At 47.0% G+C, this 27,548-nt stretch overlaps 1 protein-coding gene across 1 annotated transcript in view; it reads right to left on the bottom strand.

The window, feature by feature from the left end:
• Positions 1-27,548, bottom strand: part of MYO5C (myosin VC) — a 99,667-nt gene that overhangs the window by 52,705 nt on the left and 19,414 nt on the right. The window contains exons 8-21 of the mRNA XM_060003748.1: positions 27,153-27,418; positions 22,316-22,397; positions 19,928-20,068; positions 18,151-18,276; positions 13,923-14,006; positions 11,920-12,054; positions 11,308-11,405; positions 10,297-10,383; positions 9,732-9,843; positions 8,742-8,953; positions 6,249-6,414; positions 4,706-4,852; positions 2,654-2,818; positions 1,326-1,419 (exon numbers count right to left, since the gene is read on the bottom strand). Of these exons, the coding sequence (XP_059859731.1) occupies positions 1,326-1,419; positions 2,654-2,818; positions 4,706-4,852; positions 6,249-6,414; positions 8,742-8,953; positions 9,732-9,843; positions 10,297-10,383; positions 11,308-11,405; positions 11,920-12,054; positions 13,923-14,006; positions 18,151-18,276; positions 19,928-20,068; positions 22,316-22,397; positions 27,153-27,418 (1,915 nt within the window). The remainder of the gene's footprint in view (positions 1-1,325; positions 1,420-2,653; positions 2,819-4,705; positions 4,853-6,248; positions 6,415-8,741; positions 8,954-9,731; positions 9,844-10,296; positions 10,384-11,307; positions 11,406-11,919; positions 12,055-13,922; positions 14,007-18,150; positions 18,277-19,927; positions 20,069-22,315; positions 22,398-27,152; positions 27,419-27,548) is intronic.

Raw genomic sequence — 27,548 nt, 5'->3', positions numbered from 1 at the left:
ACTCCCAGACCTCTAACCTCTTCCTGTCCAACACTGCCACGTACGTGGGCCCCAGCACCCACGTCATCAGCCCTTAGAGACAGGGTGCAGGGCACACAGTATGTGCAGCAGGAGGTCATGCCTATCCTGGGCATCACCGGAACACCCTGCCTGCTCTGCTGGCCAGGTCTCAGGATGTTTACTTCCTCCTCCCGACATGTGCTTCTCCTGCACTCGGACCCGAAGCCCAGGGCTTAGTGCTGCTCCAGATGCTGGCACATCCTCCAACAGCTGGGCCTAAGGTGTGTGCTAGATCCCCAGGCCTGAACCCTTGCGCCCCTGCCCCCACGCTGGAGCTTAAGGAATAGCTCCTGGACACAACAGATAATCCAGCGTGGTGATTTAAACTACCTGGTGAGGAAGCACTTGGCTCACGTTCCTGCTGCCTTTTCTGGGACTTAGCAAGGGCTTGCAATTAGAATTTGAGTCGGACAAGTACAGATGGACAGAGCTAGGCTAAGGATGGCTGCTCCACACTCCAAAGGAAAGTGTTACTGCTGGTCCCAAGGGCCTGCATCTGACAGCTCAGGGCTGATGTAGCTCAGCGCTAAGCTGGGCCCTTTGTTCAGGGCCAGGACAGTGGCAGAGGACCTGGGTACCACTTAGACTAAGTAACCTGGACAGAGCTGAAATCTGAGTGCAGATGCTTGGTAAGCCACAAACATTATCCCAACACTGCCCTGGACAATTCATCAGGATGACTACAAGGTTTAAAAAAATACAGACTCTGGGGTTTCCCTGGTGGCGCAGTGGTTGAGCGTCCGCCTGCTGATGCAGGGGACACGGGTTCGTGCCCGGGTCCAGGAAGATCCCACATGCTGCGGAGCAGCTGGGCCCGTGAGCCATGGCCGCTGAGCCTGTGCGTCCGGAGCCTGTGCTCCGCAACGGGAGAGGCCACAACAGTGAGAGGCCCGTGTACCGCAAAAAAAAAAAAAAAAACAGACTCTGAACCATACCTGCCACCACCGCCCACTACACTCCCCCACCCCGTCTTCTGATATCACAGCTCCAGGCTGATGGCCCACCCATCGGTACTTTGTAAATGGCCCAGGAGGTTCTGAGACAGGGACGGCTGTGCTCCAACAAAAGATGGAAATAAACCGGATGAATCTGTAGGGTACAGTTGCCACGATTTTAAATAAAGTTATTCTCTGTGGAGTGAAAGTTTACTCATTATGCCACAGCCTCCTGGTCCAGCCTGAAACTCAGTTCCCACCCAGTACCTATTTCCTGAATGACTGGACTTGTGAACGGGTGAATGTGTGTCGGGTCACCTTGGGCTTTACCTTTCAACTCGTCAGTCTTCTCTTGAAGCTTCAGCTGTATTTGCTCTTTTTGTATTTCCAATTCTGAATTACGCTTCTGAAGCTTTGCCAATTTCTAGCAAAGGGAAGAAAAAAATGCTTTTTTGAAAACCTCGCTTTGAGTTTTGTCCCCACTGCCTGTATATTTTTAAATTAGTATTTTTTGGTCTCGGCTCCCATCCATAGGTAACAGCCGGCACCAGCCCCTGCAAGACGCTGTGTTTAGCTCCACGTGCAAGGGCTCCATGTGACTTCGACAGACACTAGTTCCCAGCCTCGCCCGGAAATGGCTGAAATCAAGGAGAAAGAACCAAATCCAAGGTTTTCCCAAAGTCAAGGAAACTTCTCTGCCTTTTTCTTGGCCAGGGTATTTATATACTTAATATAAGAAATTTATGATATAAAGTGGATTCACACTTTGAGACTCAGGAAGGATGTGTGATCACGACCTAAGTTCTCTTGTAAAGTGTCTGCTGCGCTGGCAGATGGGGGCCCCTGGGTGCTGATGGCTGGTGACTGGCAGTGAGGGGGATGCCAGCAGTCGTGTTGGTGCAGCCAGGCATCTGGTCGTGGGGAGGGCAGAGGGATGCCCTGGGGCTCCAGGCTGCCACCACGGTGGGTGCTGTGGCACTTCAGAAGGTGCAGAACGGACGCTAATAAAGACCACCTGCTTAGAAAACAGCAGTTCACGCTTTCGCGGGGCTCTGTGATAGTCACTTGGTTAAATTATTTTATCTGACAATTTTATCTTCACAATAATTCTGTCAGTCCCTTTTTGTTATTCCCATTTTACATATGAGGAAACCAAAATTCACAGAGGGTAAGTGACTTGTCCAAGGTTGCCCAGAGAAGATTTGAGCCTGGGATATCTGGGTTTTATGTCTACTGCTCTTTTTACTACACCACAGAGATGAAAACCTGCCCATGCTTTGCACTGCTGCTCTGGGGACGATGCTTCCAGGATGCACACCAGGTGGACAAGTGACAGGAGATCAAGGTCATGCTGGAAGAGAGGGAAGCATCTGACCAAGGCTCTTTCTCAGGCCTTTCATCACTTTACAAACGTGGAAAGGAAGGAAGAGGAAACCTTATATTGTGCTTCTTGAAGCATCAGCCTCCTCTTCTGCCCCCACCCGGACTCTAGGCCTCAGATCTCTCCTCCCCTAAAATGCAGGCTCTCTTCGGTAATGGAAGCCAATGGCAAAATCTGATTTGCTCTGCGGAAGTCTACTCTGTGGGAAAATGCTGCACTGTGATCTCTTTCACGGCACGACTCACAACCTATGCCCATAGTCACTTCCAGCACAGACCTCTTCCACGGAAGCCTTGTACCTCTTCCCCTTCTCCTCATAATTCTGCCTGTGGGTGGCTGCTCTGTCCAGCTCTGATTCCAGTTTCTGAATCTTCTCCACGTCACCGGCCTGAAGAGCAGCCAGGCTGGTCAGCTTTTCCACCAGCCCATGGTTCTCTCTGTTCTAGAGGAAAGAAACATCCTATACTTAGGGGTTTATCCAAATAAAGAAGCTGTGCCATTTGCTCCTCCCAAGTTCTCATCTAAATCGGAGGTTTCTTTACACTGTCCACAGTTATCATTACAATGGCATGTATGAGCACCTTCAACCTAGTCAAGATAGGGATGCAGAGCTAGTTAGGCAAATGCCTTCCTGAGTGGGTGGCTCTTTTAGTCCAACCGTGGAGCTCCAGGACAGCCCTAATGTGGTGGGCTGAGCTGTGTCCCCTCCATCCCCCCAAATCCACATGTTGAAGTGCTAACCACCAGTACCTCAGAACGTCAGTGTATTTAGAGATTGGGTCTTTAAAGATGTAATTAAGGTAAAACGAGGTCATACAGGCGGGCCCTAATCCAGTATGACTGCTGTCCTTATGAGAACAGATTAGGACCCAGACACACACAGGGAGAAGAAGACCACGTGTAAGCCAAGGAGAAACCCCTCGGAAGAGACCAACGCTGCCAACACCTTGATCTTGGGCTTTCAGCCTCCAGCACTGTGAGAAAATAAATGTCTGTTGTTTAAGCCGCCCAGTCTGTGCTGGCTTGTTATGGCAGCCCTAAGCACATGAACACCTAGAAAGGAGCTCAGGGAGTGTGGATACTCCCACGGGCCCTGCTCCCACTTGGCCAGGGCTGTTTTTCAATGCTGTTCTCCACAAGCTATATAACATGCAGGCCTGCTGCACAACAGCACAAGGAGGGGAAACTATCAAAACCTAAAGTTTCTTGTCTGCACATTCATCCATTCACCAACGACCCCTAGGGCTAAGTTTAAAGTTTACTGTAGGAGAATCTCAGTATTATTTGAGACAGATGCAGGAGTATGTTTCATAGAACTGGACACTGCATATTCCACAGCTCTCTCCCACTGGTTGAGGGTATATGAAGTTTTTTCCTATCAATGGGAATGGTATGGGGAATCTCCCCAAACTTGGCAGGGCTGTAGCTAGACCACATGGACCTTTGGGCAAGTTAGAAAACGGCAACTTCTCTGGGCCAGTGCAGCCCTGAGGGAGCATGGCTTGGCATGCAGGTAGCATCTTTGTGCAAATTAGAAAAAGGCACCCATGCCTCAAGGCAGTACAGCTTTATACCAAGACACATGGGCTGGCAAGTGAAGCCAGACTGGATTTCAGCCCCACTTGCTCTCTTGGGCAGGTGCCCTTGTGCAGTGCACAACCCACACAACCATATGTATCAGCCCTTCACAGTGCGCTTCTGTTTCCTAGCTCAGTTGGTCCACGTAAACTGTTTGAACGTCCTAACATGGGCATAAATCTTAACAGTGTTGACAAAAAAAAAATAATAATTAATCAATATTCAATTTAAAAAAGAAATAAAGTATTTTATTCGAGCCAACCTGAGGATTATAACCCAGGAGACAATCTTTCAGAAAGCTCTGAGCACTGTTCCGCCTGTTAGAGGTCAAAGCACAGTTACATAAGTTTTTAAGACAAAGGGCTATACGTCAAAGTAATATATTGACAGTTTACGTAGTCCAACAAGACAAGTAGTGGATCACTGTGACCCTTTATAGGATTAAGGAAGGAAAGTTATCTCGTAAGCAGCTACCTTTGCTGGCACCAGGAGGAAATTGCTTTTTTGGGGAGGAGGGGGTGGGTAGGCTTTCCTGCATCTTCTAAGAGGATCTAGTTAACATATAACGGAGACGCACAACCCACGCTAAAGGGGACAAGGTTGTGGCTCAAATGGTAGAGAAAATTTTATGTTCAATTTTTCCTGTCCTGCCTTAAAATAATTTCGTCAACAGCATAGCTAGGGAACTGGCCCAGAACAAAATATATCTGTTAGAAAAAGTAAATATGAAAGATGCATTGGGAACACCTACCTGGTCTTCTAGCTTTTTCTGCAAACGCTGAACTCTGTAAGTAAGCTGAATGTTGAGCACAAATCGTCGGATATTTTGGAATCTGCGTCTGGCCAGCCACGCCCGGGCATACTTCTGAAGGATCACAGCCTTGTGTTCCTCCAGCATCTTTAAAACAAGATTTTGTGAAATGCAAACTGGGTCTCTACTGTTTTTCTCATCAACTCTTCCAATGTTGGGAGATAAAACTACCAAAATATTCCTACAGGGTAAAATATGAATTTCTTGTAATCAACCCACAGAGCACTATTACCTATCTTTTTTCAGATTCTTTTTTACATTGTAAATGACAATTATTTACATTGTAAATAATTGTAATTATTTACAATGCTGTGTTAGTTTCAAGTGTATAGCAAAGTGATTCAGTTATACCTATATATATATTCTTTTTCAGATTCTTTTTCCATTATAGGTTATTAAAAGATAGAGTATATAGTTCCCTGTGCTATACAGGAAGTTCTTGTTGTTTATCTATTTTATATGTAGTAGTGTGTATATGTTAATCCCGAACTCTTAATTTATCTATCCACCTCCTGCTATCCCCTTTGGTAACTAACCCTAAGTTTGTTTTCTGTGTCTGTGAGTCTATTTCTGTTTTATAAATAAGTTCATTTGTATCATTTTTAAAGACTCCACATATAACTGAAGTCATATGATATTTGTCTTTCTCTGACTTACTTCATTTAATATGATAATCTAGAGGCCCATCCATGTTGCTGCAAATGGCATTACTGCATTCTTTTTTATGGCTGTGTAATATTACATTGTATATATACATATATATACATACACACACACACACACACACACACACACACACACACACACACACACACACACACACACACACACACACACACACATATCCCCACATCTTCTTTATCCATTCCTCTGCTGATGGACATTTAAGTTGCTTCCAATGGCTTAGCTACTGTAAATAGCACTGCTATGAACATAGGGGTGCATGTATCTTTTCGAATTAGTTTTCTCTGGATATATGCCCAGGAGTGGGATTGAAGGATCATATGATAACTCTATTTTTAATTTTTTAAGGAACCTCCATACTGTTCTCCATAGTGGCTGCACCAATTTACATTCCCACAAACAGTGTAGGAGGGCTCCTTTTTTCTCCACATCCTCTACAGCATTTATTATTTGTAGACTTTTTAATGATGGACATTCTGACGGGTGTGAGGTGATACCTCATTGTAGTTTTGATTTGCATTTCTCTAATAATTCGCCATGTTGAGCATCTTTTCATGTGCCTACTGGCCATCTGTATGCCTTCTGTGGCGAAATGTCGATCTAGGTCTTCTGCCCATTTTTTGATTGGGCTGGTTTTTTGATATTAAGCTGTACGAGTTCTTTTGTATATTTTGGAAATCAATCCCTCATCAGTAGCATCATTTGCAAATGTTCTCCTACCTAGACTTTTGAAACAATAACCAAATCCCACCTGTGGTGGACATGTACGAACAGACATTCACATCCCAGAAAGCCGCACCTTTCGATACCTCCTCCTCGCCAGGAATCCTCGGGTGTAGGCCTGGATGGTGATGGCGGCCACGCGAATCAGTTGGTACAAACTGCGGACAAGATATGCACGACAGTACTTCTGAATGATTATGGCTGCCCATGCTTCTTTTAAGGCTGTGGCGGTAACAGCTTTCCTTGGTTTAAAAGAATGCAGAGTAAATCTGTTACCCACAGGGCATTGACACCTACTCCAGAGGGCAAGCTTGTGCAACACCTCTTAACTAAGGCATGTTCAAATGTTGTGCAAATCTACACATTAAACGCTGTAAGTGGTTTATGCTAACGTCTACTCAAGATCAGTGTCATTACCTCTCCTTTCCACCCTGATCCGAACGTGGACCTGCTCCAGGAACGAAGCACCACGTGGGAACTGCCACACTCTTCACATTCAGGCCGATCACCCCACTGTCACTCACATACCCACAGAGACCGTGACAACACAACCGTGCTTTGGCACTGCACCTGCTCATTCCTCTAGTCGTTCTTGTGGGAAATCACGCTGGAGGATCTAGATCAGGGGTTGGAAAACTACGGCCTGGGGGCCAAATCTGCAGCCTCCCACCTATTATTGTCCACTTTTGCTGGAATGCAGCTGCAACTATTAATTACAAATGGCCCATGACTGATTTCACGTTACAAAGGCAGAGTTTAACAGCTGCGTGAGAAACCACATGACCCCAGAAGCCCAAATATTTGGCCCTTACGGAAAGTTTTTCGAAGGACCTATCTGAAGGACTGGGGGTGAACACAAAGTTCTTACCTTCAATGTCTGCAGCCTCATGAAACAGAAGGACTTAGAAATGGTCAAGTGGGATAAGAAGAAAAGTAAAATAACTACTAAAATATCTGTAAGAGAGATCTTATTGAAATATCATTCTGCTTGGGAAGAGCTGAGATGTCAGCCAGCCTTAATGGAAAAGTAGGGTTTCTGTAGACATTGAAGTTTGGAAAAGGCATTTCAGACTAAGGGACCAGTGAAGGCATGAAGGCCTAACCGTGCCTGAAATATTCAGAGAAAGGGAATTTGTCTGGAATTGCTAGAATGTAAGACACATGGAGAAAATTGGTAGTCTGTGAGGTGAGAAAGATAGATGGAGACAATTTGTTATTAAAATATATATATATATATATATATATATATATATATATGAATAGAACACCTACTATGTGACAGTCACTGTGCTGGGTCTTACGGATGGATGCAGTGGGAACCAGACAAGTATGGTCCCTGTCCCCACAGAGCTTCCATGCTTATAACTGCATCCAGGCCATGGGGGGACGTGAATACCACGTTGAAACCTGAGTGCTCTTCTGTGGGAAACAGGGGCCACTGGAGGCATTCATGGCAGGAGCAGGGCAGGCCCTGCTTTAGGAAGATGGGAGAGAAAGGCAGCAGGTGGAGGGCTGTGCTGTAGAGTGAAAGGCAAACAATGATGAAGGCCTCGTCCAGGGCACGGGTGCAGGAATGAAATGAACGGGACAGACACAAGAGGCAAGTGGGGAACAGAATCCCAGGCCACGGTGATTCCCAAACGGAAAGGGAGCACGAGTTTGGGGAAGAAGCTAACTCTGGAGTTTCCTGCCCTCAAGACTGCTGCTATTAACTGACACCAGAGGCTCAGGAGGGCAAGGCTGGCTGTGTTTCTGTGTAAGATGGTTGCCTGGGAGGAGAGTGGGCTGGGGTGGGGGTAGGGTGGTGGAATGGCGAGTCCAGTTTGGGGTGTGCCGAGATGAAGGCTGTGGTGTGTCAGCCACGTGCAGAAGCCCAGATGCTGTTGGAGGTCAGGCTCAAGCTTGGGACAAGGGAGGCTGAGCCACACAGCCTGACCCTTAAACACCTGCGCCCTCAACCACCCTCAGAGCAAGCGAAGGAGGGAGGCAGGGCAGACACAGAACCACAAAATGCTGTCCAGGAGGGATGCCCGTCTTGCTGGCCAGGCCAGCATGGCCTCCTGGGAGCACTCAAGGAGGGGCGGGGTGGGCGTGGCCGGCGGAACTGCCCTCCACTCAGGCAGCCCCACCCAGGGGTTTTGTGCCTGCGGGCAGAGCCTTGCCATGGTCCCCTCAGGCATGGTTTGCCCCACCACCTGCAAGGCAGGCTGGTCACGGGTGTCTTTACTCTGAGGCTTCACTTGGACCTTGATCACCTTAGGTGTTTTCGGTTCCCAGGAACCAGCGGCCCAGCCCCTCTACCTGGTCTCACCAGGAATTCTGACCCTCTTCAGCAGCACGCTGATCAGGGCTTCCCCTCTTCAGGGTCCTGGTTGTCACCTCTGCCACGTGGGGACAGCAGGCAGTCAGCACCACCTGCCCCCGAGGACACACCCATCTCACCTGGAGGCTCACGGCCACCTCGGGGGACGCATCTGCACCTGGGTCCCAGGAGAAAGGAGGCCCCGCCCCCCGAGGGGACGGCGAAGAAAGCCAAATGATGGCACACGTCTTCTTGGTTCCAACATACCTCACGGTTTGCTGACCCCGGAAGTACTGCTGGATGATCAGGGCCGCTCGTCTCTCTCGGAGGAATTTTCTTCTCTGGAGCCAGCCACGGATGTGCTTTTGTATCACAACACAACCCTGCCTCAGTTTATCCAACCGGAGTTTCTCTAAATAAGCCACTTGCCCTGCTCTGAAGAAAATTTTGGTTTTACCAAACTGGTACTGATTAGAATCCTGGAAGAGAAAAATGACATAATCAGAAACAAAATCTTTCATATTTTCCATAGTACTTGGAAAAGATGTTGAGAGATCCAAACATGCCACCAACATTGTTATTCTGACACCTCTTTGACATAAAGCAGAAAAGCTCTGATTATGACCTAGAAGTTTATATTTTGCCTTGTTTGTTTAAAGCTTCTTTCTGGGGAAGAAACGGACTTGAGGGTGAGGCATCCGTCTGTGGGGTGGGAAGGGGTGTGTGCATTGTTGGCTGGGCTGCCGGGGAGCTCCAGCCTTTCATAGGTGGTTTCCACAGAAGAGCAGAGGCACCTGGAAAGGCTTGGTTTCTGTCTTCCTTTGGCTTCTCTTTACCAACCCCTTCCTGGCCATGATAACTGCTTCCCCACTTCTTTTCTGTCACAAGTCATGGCTTCAGCAAACCTCTAAGTCCACACTGAGGGCCACACCAGGAACCCCCGGCTCAGCGACCGTCTAGCTGACTGTGTAACATAAGCCTGGCCCGCAGAAGCTCCCTAGGCTGTGAGAGAACACAGCAGGACAGGAGGACACGGTGGCGGTGGAGGCCAGGGCTTGAATTCGGGTCCCTCAAGGTGACTCCTGCTGTCAGGAGATGATGCCCCATGAGTAGGTCTGCTCTGATCTCCTTAGCACACAGACGCGCAGGGCACGTTTCCTTTCTGCTTAGGCATTCACACAGTTACAGCCCTGAGACAGAGGCAGAGATGAGGACAGTGTCTGCGAGCCCGTGGTTCCAGGAGAGAGCAGGACTGACCTGGATGAGCCTGTGTAAAATGACTTTGCACACCTCCTTTTTATCGCTGAATGAAAGCTCCTGCTTGGTCATGAGGATCCCAAAGCGGCTGTAGAACTCGATGTACGTCCACCTGGAAAGTCAAGGCAGACCTAAGGAGCCGGGCCGGAGGAAACGCATGCTGCCTGTGGACCCCAAGGGCTTACCTGCCACTGTTCTGGGGACAATGACCCTGACCTTTGACCCACTGCCCACAAACCTCACCTGAGCACACCTGGATGGTTTTGCTCCCTGGATGCCTCCTGTTAACATTCCGCTCCGACAGCTGTCTCCCCCTCCAGCTCCCTTTCTCAGGGGCACTGAGGAGGCAGCGGGCGACCCTCACTAGTGCGGAGATGAGGGTGGGGTGTGAGGGTGGGGACGGTGGCCTCTGTCTCACATGGTGCTCGTTCATCTGGCCTTCCCACAGCACAGCGGGACACCTTATGAACATATCTGACGAAAACGCGGCAGCCCCTCCCTTGGATCTCAGCACAGACCTGAAGCTGGGCACTTTTCCCCCCGAAACAAGGAACTGACAACGTACCTAGAAGGGTAGCTCTGCGCACTAATGCGAATGGTTTCTAAAACGCCACAGGCTCGCAGCTGCTGAACAATTCTTTTGGAGTCAAACCTGAAAGAAGACGATCTGATCATGTGTTAAGCCATCGCAGTTGATAAACAGGCCCATGAACAGTGTAGCGGACCTGCCCCAACCGTGAGCTCCTGGGCAGCGGACCGGCCTGTGTAATCCCCGAGCCCAGCAGATACTTAATAAATACGTGTTGCACGTCAAACGAAGACAGCACCTCTGTGAAACAGTTCAGAAAGCTTCACTGAGGACAAGGGGAAAGGAGCAGCTGATTCTGACTGAGGGAGGCAACAGCGAGAAGCCTTGCAACCAGAGTGGAAGAAATGTCCAAGCTCACCCGTCCCAGCGCCTACTTGTTGCAGAGTTCCCTTTATAAGACACCCCACAGGTGGCCCTCTGACTTAGGCCTGACCCTCTGAGGACACACGGACACAGTCACCACCTCCAGACGGACCGCTCCCTTAGACACCTCTCAGCTTGAGTCAGCTAAGAGGCTCTCTATAACTTCCACCGTGGGTCTGGGCCTTTTCCCTGGGGCCCCAGACAACAACTCTAAGTAAGGCCTCATGGCATGTTTGAAGACAAAACTTCAGACCCCTCTACAGCATTTCTCCTGCAAACACATACAAATTCTTACCATCAGGGAAAATGTTCTGGCTTTCTCAGTTGCGTAAGCTTTAGCTGTAGAATAATTCTTTCAAATCTAACCCTTTTGCTTAATCCCGGAGATGAGACGGCTTAGCCAGAGGGGTTGTGCTAACATTATATGTAGAGGGCAGGCTTGTTTTGAATCATTTAAAAACCGAGAAGCATTATATGTAGAGGGCAGGCTTCTTTTGAATCATTTAAAAACCGAGAACATTTAAAAACCGAGAAACACGACAATCGCAAGCAAATTCTCCAACATCACGACAGCAACCGTTTCCTCGGTGTTTCTTCCCCACTCTGTTGCAGAAGAACACTTACTCAAAGGGCAATTGCTCATCATTTGGTTTGATGCATCGAACGTAGTGGGGCATGGTGGCATTGAGGGTCTCCATGAGCAAGTACAGAGAGCTGCGGAACTAGGAAACAAGGTCAGGTGACAAACATCGTGCTGAAATTTAATGCTTAGATCCGGGTTAAAAGGAAAAAAAAAAAAAGGTCCAACCTTACTGTAAAGCAATTATACTCCAATAAAGATGTTTTTTTTTAAAAAAAGGTCCAACCTTGATAAGTTACTCAAGAAGAGGAAAAGTTAACTTCATGCATAAACACCTGTTATGAAAGGTTTTAGTCGGTGACTGGGTTTATCAGCATATCCTGCTCTTGTGGACAGAGCAGTTCTCCATCCAATACTCCCAAACAGCAAAGGACTTTAGTGACTCGGGTTACTGTGCAAACATATGGTTTGCTCAGATGTGTGTAGCCTTAGAGGTCGAGGCACTATGATGATGAACTACTACTTTTCTTTGCGTTTGCATTTATATTTAACAGATTTGAAGAAACCCAGTGCCCGTGTCCAGGCCCGGAACGGTTCCCACCCATCCCTGGCTCCCTGCCCTCAGCCCCCTCGCCCTCAGAAAACTCTCTCAGTACCTTGCTCCCCACAGTGCTCCGGAAATGCTTGTTGTTTGGCTTGATGACTGGCTTTGCAGATTTAACTGTGATCGCTGAACCGAAAGGTGAAGAAGGAACCGGATTTTCTTGAAAAAAGTGGGCACAGAGATGAAACTGGGAAGAACAGAGAGGGTTTCAATGTCAAAAGTATTCACCCACAGTCCTTAGCTGGAACAATCAAGGAAATGGTCACAACAACCACGTCTAAACCAGTAGGGGGGTATAGGAACAATCTTGGCCAAATCTCAGTTCCACAGGGGGGTCGTCCTCACTCGGGATGACTGACGGTTTCTTTCCCAGGAATGGGAGCAGAAGGGAAAGCATGTGAATGTCTGTATGTGGGTATCGCTCCAAGTGTCAGAACAGGAGAAGCATTTATTCTTCCTCCCTCTGCGCCTTGGCTCACGTTGCTTCTGCACTTGGAATTTCCTCCCTCCTAACCCCATGTTCTCATCCCTGCAGATCCAAACCCTACCCATTACTCAAGGTGCTATAATAATATTTTCTAGCCCCACCCCCTTCACAATAACTTCCCTGGTGTCCCAGCGCGAATTAATCCCAACTTCCTCTGAGTTACCTTAATCTTTGATCTGTACCTCTTTTAAGACACTCACTACTTTCTACCTTGCATCACTTATTTCTTTCAATGTCTTATCTTCCCTCTTGGAGAAGATCTTGTATTTTCTTCTTTTAAATCAGACATTGAGAATCTTCTCTGGGGGAGAATTCCTGCCTGATGCATCCTGTAGCCCCTGTGGAACAAGTGAATCTGAAACTCCCAGGCCTCTGACAGCTTGTGGGCTTAGTGCAGAGACCCATCTGTGCCTCACCACGATCTGTCTCCCTCTTCCAGACTGGATCCCAGGTAAACAATTGGTGAAATATGTCAACTAATTCTGTACACAGATACAGGCTATTTCTACACTGAATTCTCTGCCATAAATCAATTTTAATAACTGAAGTTGCCATGGCCTGTGATTTACTTATGACCATTAGTGGGAAGTGCTCAGGCTCATTTGGGAAATTGTCAAAATTCTTGAGCATCTGGTGCTCTGTGATGACCTAGATGGGTGGGATGGGTGGGATGGGTGGGGAGGGAAGTCCAAGAGGGAGGGATATATATATACTTACAGCTGATTCACTTCACTGTGCAGCAGAAACTAACACAACATTGTACAGCAATTATACTGCGATAAAATAAAATTTAAAAAAAGAGAAAAAAAATACTTAAGCATCAGCAAAGGACTGGGGACCTTCTAAAAGAAGGAAAATAAATATGATAACCAAATCTTCATAAAAAATGAAGGACTGTGTATGAAATATCCTTTTTCTCAAATTTTAAGAATTTGAATTCTTAAAATTCTTAAATGGAAAGAAATGTTTAAGGAGGAAAAGAAAAAGCCAGAAGTCACTCTTACGGTGACACTTCATCATACAGAACCGTGGATTCAAGGAGCTCACATATGCAGAGCAGCACTCCATCTTGCTTTGGTTTTCCTTGAGCACTTACTTGGCACTACCTACCATTGCTTGCTTTCATGTGTAAGGTATGTTGCTCCCTCTGGGATGTGAGCTCCATGAGGGCAGGAACCCTGTCTGCCCTGTTCACTGCTGTATCCCCAGAATCTAGGACAGTGCTTGGCACATGATAAGTGCTTTATAAGTGAGTGAATGAACAAAATGTGAATTATGATTCTTTAAATGATTGTATTATCTGTCCTTCATCTCTGTCATCTACATATTTGATTTCTGATTTTGCATATAGTGGAAATGTGCACGCTTTCAGAAGCTAGAAACATATTTTAGTGCCAGTTCCAAAACAGTCATTTTTTGTATGCAGGAGCTACAATTCGCTGTTACAAGACAGTTAACACACACACACACACACACACACACAACTTCTTACTCTTTCCTGATACACATCCAGATCCACGTCAAGTACACAATGAATAACATTAACTACCTCTTAGGACTTTACAAACCTTGCTGGCTCTCAGGATTTCAACCAGCATGTCATAGACGGTGTCTCTGTTCTTCTCAAGGAAACCTTCACATTTATACTCTACCTAGGCAAAGAAAGGAATTAGTTCCAAAGAGGCAAATGCAGACAGCATCTAAGTACCACAGGTTTCTTTTCTTTTTAAAGAAAGATTAATGAAGGGGCTACAAAGGCAATGTTTTAAAAAGAGATTCAGTTTGTTTGTCACAGCAACGCCATTACAGAAAGCTTAGGAAGCTGGGAATAAGTCATCTAATGCAAAGCGCCAGGCTCTCCCGCTGCCTGGACTTCTCACTGGCCGCTGCTCACTCTACACTCACCCATTAGTTCCCACTGGCCCCAGGTGACTGTTTTTTCCCTGTAACATGTGCAGCTAATACAAGAAGACCTGGCTTAGGGCTCCCTTTGCCTTTGAAGCCACCAGGAGGAAGAGTAAAGCTCAGTGGTGTCCTTTGAGTCAAACAGAAATGTTTTCCTGAATCAGCATTAATATGGTAGAAAGGAAAGAAAAATTGACCAGCTGATCACAAAACCTTCCAGGACCACAAACCCCTTAGAGTCAGGTTTAGAGTGGGTCAGTGTTTGCCCTGATTGAACTTGGCTTAGAAAAACCCTCCATGCAGCCCTTTCTGATTCATAAGGCTTCTCAAATCCCTCAAACAACATATCCAGGGTGGCTGCTTAAACATTCAAATCTCTGGTTAATCACAAAGCTACAGTCATCAAAACAGTATTGTACTGGCATAAAGACACAGACATAAATCAACAGAGCAGAACAGAGAGCCCAGAAAAGAACCCACACTTTTATGGGCAATTAATCTACGACAAAGGAGGCAACAGTATATAGTGGGGAAAAGACAGCCTCTTCAATAAGTGGTACCAGGAAAACTAGACAGCTATACGAAAAGAATCAAACTGGACTACTCCCACGCCACGCACAAAAATAAATTTCAGGGACGTCCCTGGTGGCGCAGTGGTTAAGACTCCGTGCTCCCAACGCAGGGCGCCTGGGCTCGATCCCTGGTCAGGGAACTAGATCCCACATGCATGCTGCAACTAACAGTTCACATGCCACAACTAAGGAGCCGGCCTGCCACAACTAAGACCTGGCACAGCCAGATAAGTAAATAAATAAATATTAAAGAGTTAAATGTGACCGCCTTTTAGTGCTTGGAGTTTTTCAGATAGGCTCCTGAAGACACGCACATGAAATGAGTGATGATATATCAAGTTATCTTTTCTAGTTGCTGTCCTTTATATATAATTTCACAGTTGTGATCCCAAGGGAAAAAAAAGGATCAGACTTCATGTAAAGCACATATGGGATTTACTTCAAGAGACCCTCTCTATAGTACATGGTGTCTGTACGTTTCATTCTTGTCACCTGGCACTTCCAAGAAGCCCCTCTTAAAAGAACTAACAGTGCAGCATTTTGCGTGTACTATGGATGGGTGAGAAGAAACCATACACACTGTAGGGTCAGCTTAGGTTCTCAGTTTCATTAACCAAGGAAATAAAATTGTTTTGAGAGCGAGGCAGCTGTGCTTACATGCAGAAAATCAGCACACTTTGCCATGGTCCCCAGTGCCCCCAACAGAGGCACTCAGGTACCTGCTACCCTGTCCCTGCAAACAGTCTCCTGGGATTGGGAAGGCTCTATATTTGTTACACCTTTGCTCATTTATACTGGTGGCTCACACACCAGCCTGGAAGAATTTATGCAACAGTCCATGTGCTGTACTCACAAGGGCGTGTTTCCAGACAGGATTAAAGAGTTAAATGTAAGACCTGAAATCATAAAACTTCTAAAAGAAAACACAGGCAGTACGCTCTTTGACATCAGTCTTAGTAATACTTCTTTGTAAATGTCTCCTCAGGCAAGGGAAACGAAAGCAAAAATAAACAAATGGGACTGCATCAAACTAAAAAGCTTTTGCACAGTGAAGGAAACTATCAACAAAATGAAAAGGCCACCTACTGAATGAGAAGTTATTTGCAAATGATATACCTAATAAGGGATTAATATCCAAAATATATTAAGAACTCCTACAACTCACCTCCAAAAAGAGAAACAATCCTATTAAAAAATGGACAGAGGATTTGAATAAACATTTTTCCAAAGAAGACAGATAGCCAACAGGCACATGAAAATATGCTCAACATCATTAATCATCAGGCAAATGCAAACCAAAATCACAATGAGATATCACCTCACACCTGTCCGAATGGATAAAGTCAACAAGACCACACATAACAAGTGTTGGTGAGGGTGTGGAGAAAAGGGGACCCTCCTGCACTATTGGTGGGAATGTAAATTGGTGCAGCTACTATGGAAAATACTATAGAGTCCTCAAAAATAGAACTAACATTTGATCCAGCAATTCCACTCCTGGGTATATATCTGAAGAAAACAAAAACACGGATTCAAAAAGATACATGCACCCCTAGGTCCTCTGCAGCACTATTTACAATAGCCAAATCTCTGGACTATATATTTTAAAATGTGATATATATTCTTCATAAATAAAAAAATAAAAATTTACAAACTGTGAACAAACAGGCTTTCAGGGGTGCTGGAATATGGAGGCAGAGAGGGTGTTCAGGGACCCCAGGGCAAGGACTCTGCTTTGTCCCCTGGGTAGGAAAGTGTCCTTCCTGGTGCACAGTTCGGGTTATGAACCAGGAACGCTGGCTGTCTGGACACACGCCCTTGTGAGTACAGCACATGGACTGTTGCATAAATTCTTCCAGGCTGGTGTGTGAGCCACCAGTATAAATGAGCAAAGGTGTAACAAATATAGAGCCTTCCCAATCCCAGGAGACTGTTTGCAGGGACAGGGTAGCAGGTACCTGAGTGCCTCTGTTGGGGGCACTGGGGACCATGGCAAAGTGTGCTGATTTTCTGCATGTAAGCACAGCTGCCTCGCTCTCAAAACAATTTTATTTCCTTGGTTAATGAAACTGAGAACCTAAGCTGACCCTACAGTGTGTATGGTTTCTTCTCACCCATCCATAGTACACGCAAAATGCTGCACTGTTAGTTCTTTTAAGAGGGGCTTCTTGGAAGTGCCAGGTGACAAGAATGAAACGTACAGACACCATGTACTATAGAGAGGGTCTCTTGAAGTAAATCCCATATGCGCTTTACATGAAGTCTGATCCTTTTTTTTCCCTTGGGATCACAACTGTGAAATTATAAAGGACAGCAACTAGAAAATATAACTTGATAGATCATCACTCATTTCATGTGCATCTCTTCAGAAGCCTATCTGAAAAACTCCAAGGACAGCAACTAGAAAATATAACTTGATAGATCATCACTCATTTCATGTGCATCTCTTCAGGAGCCTATCTGAAAAACTCCAAGCACTAAAAGGCGATCACATTTAACTCTGCTCCTCTGGCCCACAGAGGTTATTATAGCTGTCTGTCTGGCTGTCCCTCCACTGCCCCCGTGGACACTCAGGCACAACCAGCAGACTGACCCACAGCAATAGCCTCTAGGACAGGCAAGCACAGGCTGTCCCCATGATCCCTAGGCGCTGGCCAAGCCACTGGAGTAACACCCAACCCGGCAATAACACAGAGGGCAGGAGTTTCCTTAAGGAAGGAAAGCAAGATGAGAAAGCATGTTTAGGGCAGGTGGTTGTGGTACATTTTCTTTTTTTTTCCTTCCATTTCCTAAGCTTTCTGTAATTTGATTAAAAAAATTTTTTTTTTACTAAACATTTTTTTCATAAGAAATTGGAGACATATAAAGAAAATAAAGATCACTTAGAAAACCCATCACCTTGAGTCAGTCTCTGTTACCAATGTAAAAATATATTATGACAGTAAGAAAGGAAAGGGTCAACAAAAAGATATTCCTTTCAATGTAGGAAACAACTATGCTGTCTTGATTATAGCAATATCACGGAGAAAATAAACTGATAAAAGATTAATGAACTCACAATAAGCCCCAAATCAGAAATGAGGTCCATTGGCAACACGTTTATCTTTAAAGCGGTACGACTGAAATGCATATATTTTGTGATAAAGACAAATTAAGAACTGTTATGCTCACACGCGCGCGCATACACACAGGTATCCTTCATCAAAGCTACGTGCTAAGCGTGATGGTTCTGACCAGCAAAGTCCCTGGCCTGCTTGCTCCTCCCAGGAGACAGCTGTGGGCCAGGGGCAGACAGCACTGCTCCAAACTCTCACTGTACCTTATCAGCAAAGTGCTGGATGATAAAGGATGTGTTTGACATTCTGGGCTTTTCAAACAAAGAGTTCTTGTTGACAAAATTATTATACAGCTTTTGAAGCCAGTTTCCATCAGTCCCATGTGGTAACTGGAAGAGAAAAGCAAACCAAATAGCAAGTAAGAAAACAGAGGGGAGGAAAAGCGCTAATTCTAAAAAACCAAGATGAGCTGCACCTCAGAGTGAACTGCTCTACATGAGAGGCTCCTGTTTCAAATGCAACTCTAGGCATAAATCTGTCTTTGATCTTATTCTTTACAGTGATATTTAAATGGACACATCAACGTTCTTTTATTTTTATTTTATTTTTAATTTCTGTTTTTTTGCGGTACGCGGGCCTCTCACTGTTGTGGCCTCTCCCGTTGCGGAGCACAGGCTCCGGACGCGCAGGCTCAGCGGCCATGGCTCACGGGCCCAGCCGCTCCGCGGCATGTGGGATCCTCCCAAACCGGGGCAAGAACCCGTGTCCCCTGCATTGTCAGAAGGACTCTCAACCACTGCGCCACCAGGGAAGCCCATCAATGCTCTTTTAGAAGAACAAAATGTTATTGATGAAAAGGAAACGGTCACATAATGACGTAAGAATGAAGGATTTTATTTCTGCAAAATTGGCAGTATTTTAACATTTCTTCCTCCCAAAATTATGTGAACATGATTTTTATTCTTGGTCGAATGGGGGAAGATTGGAACCCAAATGTAGTCCTCCCCACCCCCTGCCTCAGGAAGAAAGCTGTTCTTTTGTCTTACTGCCTAGTTAATAACTACCTCCTTGAACTAAGATCTTACCTACTTAAACTAAGCTAGATGCAAAACTTGTTCTTGATACTGGTGATTGTGAAGCTATCAATGACATTCAGCCTGAACTCTGTGAATCTAATATTCCATATAGGGAATGACTCTGTAGAGTGGGTACAAATATTCCTAGAGGTTACCTTGGCCTCTGCACCCTGCCCCCAGTAGATCAGTCCAGAATGTTTGGCCCTGATGCCTGTCTTTTAATCTTACATCACTGAAGGGGCTAAAGCGTAGGTGGCACCAGAAAGGCTAATCTCTGAGAAGAACCATGGAATTGAGAATTCTAGGGAGAAAATACCAGTAAGTCTTCAACATTACAAGCATTTGGGGCTGGGGGTGGCAAAAATAAATCTTTGGAAACGAAAAAAGATGTGTGTTTAAACGTTAAAATATAACCTTTAAACCAAAAGAATGAATACTGTCCTAGGGATTATTTTTTCCTGTGGCCTGACAAAGGACACTGCTAGGCTGACTCACTGTGAAGTTGTTCCTCCCAGAGGGTAATAATAATAGGAAAATTTCTAGAGACTCTTTTGTCAATTGCATGATGTTGAGTTTTCAGCTGCACCTCCCAGTGGGTGACTCATGGAATCAGGAAGTAAGAGAAAACTCAGTTCCTATTAGTCATTAACAACTGGTGTATAGTCACTTGTTGTTTCCATGTCCACTCTATATATACACCTAGCGACAGCTTCAAAGGGCTCCTCCCTGCTGGACATGACCTAAGAGGTCATGCATGTTACCCAAGGGTGGGCTACACCTGCTGAGGGCGGGAGGCTCACCGGACCCTCTGGGGTTCCTGCTATGGACTGCTGTCTCAGTGTTAACATCCAACCAAATAGTAACACGTCGGGAATTTACATGTACATTAAAAAAAATCCATTTTGCAATATGCTCATCGATTACTACTCAGAAGTTGAAAACAACAGTTATTTTAAAAAGTTACCAAGCATTCTTCGTCCAGTAACTCCAAAATACCCATTTTGGCTTCAATCAGGTCAATAACTGGTTGGTTGTCATAAAAATCTATCAGAGTCCAAGGAATATCTTCCTTCATATACTCTTCTTGTTCAAGTTTAAAGACATGCTGGAAATCCGGAAGTCAACATAGAAAGTAAAAGAGAACATTAGAGTGTGCTTCTGAAGAACAGGACACAAACGTTTGGAAAATGTAGATATATGACTGACTTGAATGTTTATGGAAGACCCTGAGATGCACGCCACCCTCCTTACCCACGATCAGTGCTGCTGAGGTCCTAACGTGGGTGTAGCTGTCATCTTCCAGCCCACTCGCAGGGGGTTCCCACATCCTGGGGTGTGAGGCCTGAGCCAGCCTGCCACCTTTAGCACTCAGGGTGGTCCTGGAGCTCCTTCCTGCTCAGCCACTGCTGCTGTCCAAGGCAGACCCAGCCTCTTTGGCCGGGTGGGAACCAGCCTGCCTGAGAATGTTGGCTCTGGGGCCAGTATGAGAAGCTAACAACTTGGAGAGCTTTGTACAGTACTTGTTCGGGCCATGAGGGTACCAGGGAGGCCTCCCAGAGGGCTGGCTCAGGCTCATCCTGGCTGCAGGTGGCAGAAGGGGGAAGGGCTACGAGGAGAAAGGTGCCCACAGGAGAATCCCAGTGGAAATTGCACAGAAGCCCAATAGGTGGTTGAGAACTGAACGGCGCCCGTACAGGCCAGAGAGACAGCACAACAGCGATGGGGGTGGGGGGCAATGGATGGGGCTGCAAAGGACAGCAGAGGGGAGATCACATCAGCCCCCTGTGTACCCCCAGAGAATCTCAGACCTGTGGCCTTTTCCTAGGGGCAGTGAGGATCCACGGAGTTCATGATGAGATCTAAGTTCTGGAAAGAGAACTTGGTTTGGGGGTGGGGATGGCTTTGAAGAGGGCAGGAGTGGAGGCAGAAAGCCCCGTCAGGACTCAGCCCAGGGTTCTGTGGAGGCCAGACACTGTGCAAGGAAGGTGAGCAAGAGCAACGAGGCTGGGATGAACGTGAGGCTCAGGACACTGGGTCAGCAGTGGTGCTTTAATCGCAAGAGGGAGCGTAGAAGGCAAGGAGCCAGGAAGGGAAGGTGGCAGGTTCACTTTGTCACTGCTGAACTCCCAGAGGCCACCCAGATGCAGGGGTCCAGCAGCGGCCAGACTTACGGGACTGGAGCTAGGAGAGGGCTCACTAAGGCTTTCATGTTGATATTTTAAGGTTTTACCTCTTCCAGGAGGATCTGCACATTGATATAAGACTCAACCCCACACCCCCCCAAAATAAAGTGGGGCGGGGGAGAAGGAGGATGAAGTGGAAGAGGAGGAAAAGCAGAATAAAAAAAGAGAAAAATGGAATTGCAGCCCCTGACATGCTATTTTCAGGAAGTGTCTTGCACATGTTATTCTGAGGTTGAGGTGAACGTGTATGTCGGGGACCAAGACGGCACTGGCGTCCCGGGAGGGGCAGGATCTACAGACACAGTTCGACCTCAGGTGAGTTATGCTGCACACCCACTTGGAATAAATCTTAGTTTCAGTTATTAAATGCTAAACTTCCAGGGAATCCTTGAGAATGTTAACAATACAAATTCGCAACAGGGTGAAATCTTATGCTTATACATGACTTAATTCTGGAGCAAGGACTAGCAAAGCAAAAAAACATTTGCTGGGTATGATTCAACGTTAGGTCTTCTCCTTACGAGGATATTAGGCAGATACTACTGACCTGTTTTCAAAATAAGAAAAATGAGGCTCAGAGAACCCTAGGTCCCAGAGGAAGGAGGTGGTAGAGCTGAGACTCAAACCCAGTTCAGTTTGAGCAAAAGCCCATGCTCTCCATGATGTCACACTGTCTTCTCATGAGCTGTGTGGGAGAAGCTGAATTTCAAATGACAAGCAGGAGTTCTCCAGGTGAAGATGAAGGGATGGGGAAAGGACAGGGGCAGGTGGGTTGTGGCAGAGAGAGCAGCAGGTGCAGATGCTGAGGCTCACAAAGACTGGAGCCTTCAGGAAACTAAGTGGTTTGGTCTGGCTGCGGGGCGGGTGGCCTGTGTCCAAGAATGGCAGGTGATGAACTGAAACAGAAGTGGGCAAGTGGCTCCACAAAGATGAAATAGGATGGGAAGGTGCAGTTTCAAGATACGGCCACAAGATGGTGCAGTGACCCAGCATGTGAGTGATCCAGCAAGATTTGAAGAGGGAAAGAACCAGACTGAGCCTCTCTCCATGGTCTGTCTCTCTGTCTCTCTCTCACACACTCACACACACACTCACACACTCACACACACACACACACACACACACACACGGCTGAGAGCTAGTTTCAAGAAGGCAGAAAAGTCACTTACCAGGTTAAACTGCTGTTGCAGCTTTTCATTAGCATAATTGATGCAAAACTGTTCAAAGCTGTTCGCATCAAAGGTTTCAAAACTGAAATACAGTTTAAACAAGTTAAGATATAACTTGAAGGATATATACATGCATTTATAGGTTAGCATTTTTTCACAGATTTCACAGTTTAAAAGTATTCTATGTTTTCTGCAAGTTTTAAATATGCCTCAAAGCTTCTGGTTTAAATATCCTAGCATTCAGTTTATAAGTCACCTTTTTCCAGGCTGCCCCAGGAAGGCATCTTGTGTGTACAAAACACCTACCTGAGGCAGGCATTAAAACAGGCATGGTACAATATGGCATATCATTTAATCCACACCATAACACTGTCATCAGCACTATTATCCTCACTTTATAAGACTGAGAAGTTGAAAAATTTGTCCGAGGACAAACAGTGTCAGACTGAGCTGTGAGCTGACCTGACTGTAACACTTATGTTTCCAGTGAAAAAGCAATGCTGCTTCCTGTTGTCCCACTCTTTGCTGCATGCAGAGGCAGCACGGTTTTGCCTCCCAAGGGGTGCTTTCACAGTCCTTGGAGGAAAAGGGCAAGGCCATCTAATACCCATAGCCCAGCAGACCCCTTTAGGTCCAAGGCAGACAGCCCCACCTCCTTTTTCAGACTTTCAGTGTCTGTCTCTGGAGCTGCAAACTCACAAGCTGAGAGGAGACCAGTAGATGACAGAATGGGGGGGCAGGCTGGAACTGTGCGGGGCCCATGATAACCAGGATTGCCCAACGGGCAGGTACTACTCAGCTCCAGCCAGCTGTGGCCATGGATTAATGCAGGTCAGGATGTGAGGTCACCTGATTCTCAAGAGAATCCAGAACGCTGATTTTATGTGAATCACCCCACTCTGCGATGTGGGCTGAACAAAACTGGGGCACCCAATTCACCACCTGTCCAGATGAGCGCTCCTGCCAGAAGGAGGCTGAGTACTTTAGCTGTTAGCATTAATGCTCATCTCCTCACTTAACCCAACATCGCCCTAAGTGAAGAGCTGCCCTGACCCCACTGTTACACACGAGGGTCAGAAGAGATGGTGACCATTGCAATGTGGTGCCAGACATGCAATTCGACCCCAGCTCTTGGTGCGTCTAAAGCCTTAGTTCTTTTTTTTTTTTTGCGGTACGCGGGCCTCTCACTGTTGTGGCCTCTCCCGTGGCGGAGCACAGGCTCCGGACGCGCAGGCTCCGCGGCATGTGGGATCTTCCCGGCCCGGGGCATGAACCTGTGTCCGCTGCATCGGCAGGCGGACTCTCAGCCACTGCGCCACCAGGGAAGCCCCCTAAAGGCTTAGTTCTTAATCGCTCTAATCCCGAGAGGTTCCTGCCAGCTTCAGCCATGGGTCCCCTGGGAATCTCACTTGACTGAGCCCGTTTGGCTCAGTTTAGAATTCCTGGGGAGGTTAAGAGCCCGGACTGTCCTCTGGGCAGCTGCAGGGTGACTTGGAACAGCAGCAGAACCCACAGTCCTCACAGCCCCATTCCACACGCGCCCTGGGTGGTCCAGAGGCTCTGCCAGCCTGGACCTTGCAGACAGGCCACGGCTGGGCCTGGAGGGGAGACAAAAGGGCCTCATCATGCCCTGCAGCCCGCAGCTGGGGCCAAAGGCTGGACTTCCTAGGGCAGGGGCGGAATGTCGAACATCAATGACTGTTTTCCTGTTCACATTTGAACAATCCTTATGGTTCTTAAAATATCTTCACGATTTCTTCCATTTGACCTTTGTAATAACCCTGCCAGAGAGGTCCCCTCCGAACCTGAGGTTCAGAGAGGTTCTGTGACTTTCTGGGGGCCACACAACAGGTGTGGTGCCGTGCTCACTCCCTGCGGTCTGACTCCAAGCCCCAGGCCTTTCCAACTCTGGGTCTAGAGAACATAAATACCCGACTGGCTGGGGAACCACAGGCCTCCATGTTCTTCCAAGCTGAAATCTCAACGCTCATAGCTTTGGCTTTCATCGCCTTCACAGAGGGTAACTTTTCTTTTCAGGCTGTCTTATTTCCAGGTCACCCTGAGCTCAGTTCTCTCAACAGCTGCAGGTGTGCATGCACGAGGGCTCACCTAGACATAAGCATACTGGAGAGAGGTGTGAAAGGATTCGCCCCAGACAGTAACACTCTTACTTAAAGAGGAGAGCTTACTTTTTTGGACGGATGAAATGAATTCATGGGTGGCAGTGAGCATGTTACTTTTTAAATATCCAAGGAGGAATTTAATTTTAAAATATAAATTTAAGATCTACTCTAACAAGTTCTTAAAAATTTACAATTACTCCTGTCAAAGATTTGCCCACTTAGCCAAAAATTCAACTTCCTTATGACAGTGGTCTATCAGCCTGCGGATCTGACGCCGCCCTGTCATTCTCCTGACTCACGGCTCCCTGTTCTCAGCTGCCCCCTCTCTTCTTCCTGCCCTGCTAACCTGCAGCACATCCATCTACTTATTCCCTGCCCAGAAATCATCCCAACCTCTAAGTATCTGCCTGCCCCCTCCACTAAAATTTAAGTCCCTAGAGGTCAGAAGCCATGTCTACTTTCTTTAACAATCACACCTGACATAGTTCCTGGCACATGCATATTTGTTCTTGAATGAAATAATATATTCTTAAAATAAAGGGCTACTGGGTCTTCCCTGGTGGCGCAGTGGTTGAGAGTCCGCCTGCCGATGCAGGGGACACGGGTTCGTGCCCCGGTCCAGGAAGATCCCACATGCCACGGAGCGGCTGGGCCCGTGAGCCATGGCCGCTGAGCCTGTGCGTCCAGAGCCTGTGCTCCACAACGGGAGAGGCCACAGCAGTGAGAGGCCCGCGTACCGCAAAAAATAAATAAATAAAGGGCTATTTATTTTAAAGACATTTAAAAACACAGAAAAGAACAGAAAAAATATAACAGTCACATTTCCACCACAATGAGAGAGACTATTGTTAAGCAGGGCTATTCCCGTTTAGAAGTCTGCTTAAATGATTATTGGCTGCTCAAATCCTTTTTTTTTGAACGGACAAGGTAAATAATTTACTAGACTACCCCAGCAATGTATCACTAATTTATAACTGTTGACAGATACCATTAATTGGGAGTCATATGTACAGTATTAACTTAGAATCTAAGTTAAACAAGGAACTCCCTTGAGGCACAGCCTCACGTTAAAGAGCTGTGGGAAAAGCGATTTCTCTCTGTATGCGTAAAAGTTCAGCGGCCCCTTCTGCCTGCCCTCCCAGCAGGCCAGCCAGCTCTCCCCTCCAAATGGGAAGGGCAGGGAGAGCTGCTTTTCTCGGGGTGTGGGGGGATACTCCCCAATCTCAGTGGAATACTCCGTGATGCCTTCCCTGGGACCATCTGCCCCTCCTCCCCCTGAGAAACCAGGGTGGGTCCTGGGAGAGGGAAGGGGTTGGGTGCTGAAGGCCAGTTGCTAACAAACAAAAGCCTGGGTGCTAACTCCCCTCACGCTGGCCAGGCCTCAGTCACTCTTCCTGGCTGTTCTACAAGTGTCTTTAGCACAAGTCTGACCTGGAAAAGCAGGACTGGGCAATGAAAAGAAGCAAGAAAAAAACCCCAGTGTGGGAACTTGGTCCCCCAAATGTATTAGAATTTTTGGAGGGACTTCCCTGGTGGCGCAGTGGTTAAGAAGCCACCTGCCAATGCAGGGGACAAGGGTTCGAGCCCTGGTAAGGGAAGATCCCACATGCAGCAGAGCAACTAAGGCCATGTGCCACAACTACTGAGCCTGCGCTCTAGAGCCCGCAAGCCACAGCTACTGAGCCCACATGCCACAACTACAGAAGGCTGTGCGCCTAGAGTCTGTGCTCCACAACAAGAGAAGCCACTGCAATGAGAAGCCTGTGCACCGCAACAGAAAGGGGCCCCCGCTCGCCACAACTTCGCGTGCAGCAGCGAAGACCCAACACAGCCAAAAATAAATAAATAAATAAATTTATTAAAAAAAAGAATTCTTGGAGAATGGGGCAAACACATGACCCTCATGATCCAAGAATGGAAGAAGACTTTAGGTGTGAGGAGGCTGGTTGGTAAAAGGCCTGGGTTTGAGTCTACCTCTGGCCCTGTGAATGTGGGCAAGGTGCAGGACCGCTGGGGCTGTTATTTTCACCCTATGAAATGGGAAAGGTATGTCAGGGCGCTACACCTCACAGGGCCTCTATAGGGAAACAGAAGTGGGTGAGAGCCTCATACAGTGCTGGGTTTTCCTACCAGCAGAGCAACTCTGAAAGTGTCTTCCTAAGGCTTAGTTGTTTCATCTGTAAAACGAGGGTAATTATAAGGTTGTTTGAGGAATAAGAAGGTGCACGGAGACCACTCAGCATGGCAGCTGGCATGTGGCTCTGGAAGTTGGCCATTATTGATTTAGAATTTATTTAATATACCCTAGAAAAAAGACACTGTAGCCCAGGAGACTGTATTTAACATCCATATATATGCAAAAAAAAGAGAACACCATCTTTCTTTTTTTTTTTTTTTTTTTTTGCAGTACGCGGGCGTCTCACTGTTGCGGCCTCTCCCGCTGCGGAGCACAGGCTCCGGACGCGCAGGCTAAGCAGCCATGGCTCACGGGCCCAGCCGCTCCGCGGCATGTGGGATCTTCCCGGACGGGGGCCCGAACCTGTGTCCCCTGCATCGGCAGGCGGACTCTCAACCACTGCGCCACCAGGGAAGCCCTGAACACCATCTTTCTGATCACGTGAAACACAAAAGAGCAACCAGAACAAAATGACATAAAAATAACAGGCATTCGACATTAAAATGAGGAAAGACAAGCTCATTGAAGAGACTCTTACCCATAAATGTCCAAAACACCAATAAAAGTGTGCTGCTTGCCTGAAAATTGCAAGGCTTGGTTAATTCTCTCCACAATGAAGTCAAACAGCTGAGCGTAGATCTTTTTGGCCAGCGCGTCCCTGGCGTTGATGGCCTGGGACCTGGTCATGGGTTTCACCACCGTCTCGGAGTTTGTGATGATCTTGCGATTACACAGCCACTGAGCGACTCTGACACTCTCCAGGCCCAGGAGCTCACAGAATACCTCCAGGTGACGGCCGTCCTCCTTCAAAAGCAAGACACAAGCCCCGTCAGGGCCATCCGGCCATCTAAACCGGCACTGGCCCACTCAGTCAGGCCCCTCGGCCTCTGCATGACCAGGCCTTAGGACACAGAGCCAGGTCTGGGAGTGAAGC

The sequence above is a fragment of the Delphinus delphis genome, chromosome 2 (genome assembly GCF_949987515.2).
Source record: "Delphinus delphis chromosome 2, mDelDel1.2, whole genome shotgun sequence".
Lineage (NCBI taxonomy): Eukaryota > Metazoa > Chordata > Mammalia > Artiodactyla > Delphinidae > Delphinus > Delphinus delphis.
Note: the sequence above shows the minus strand (reverse complement) of the source record. Positions and strands in the feature narration are given on the sequence as shown.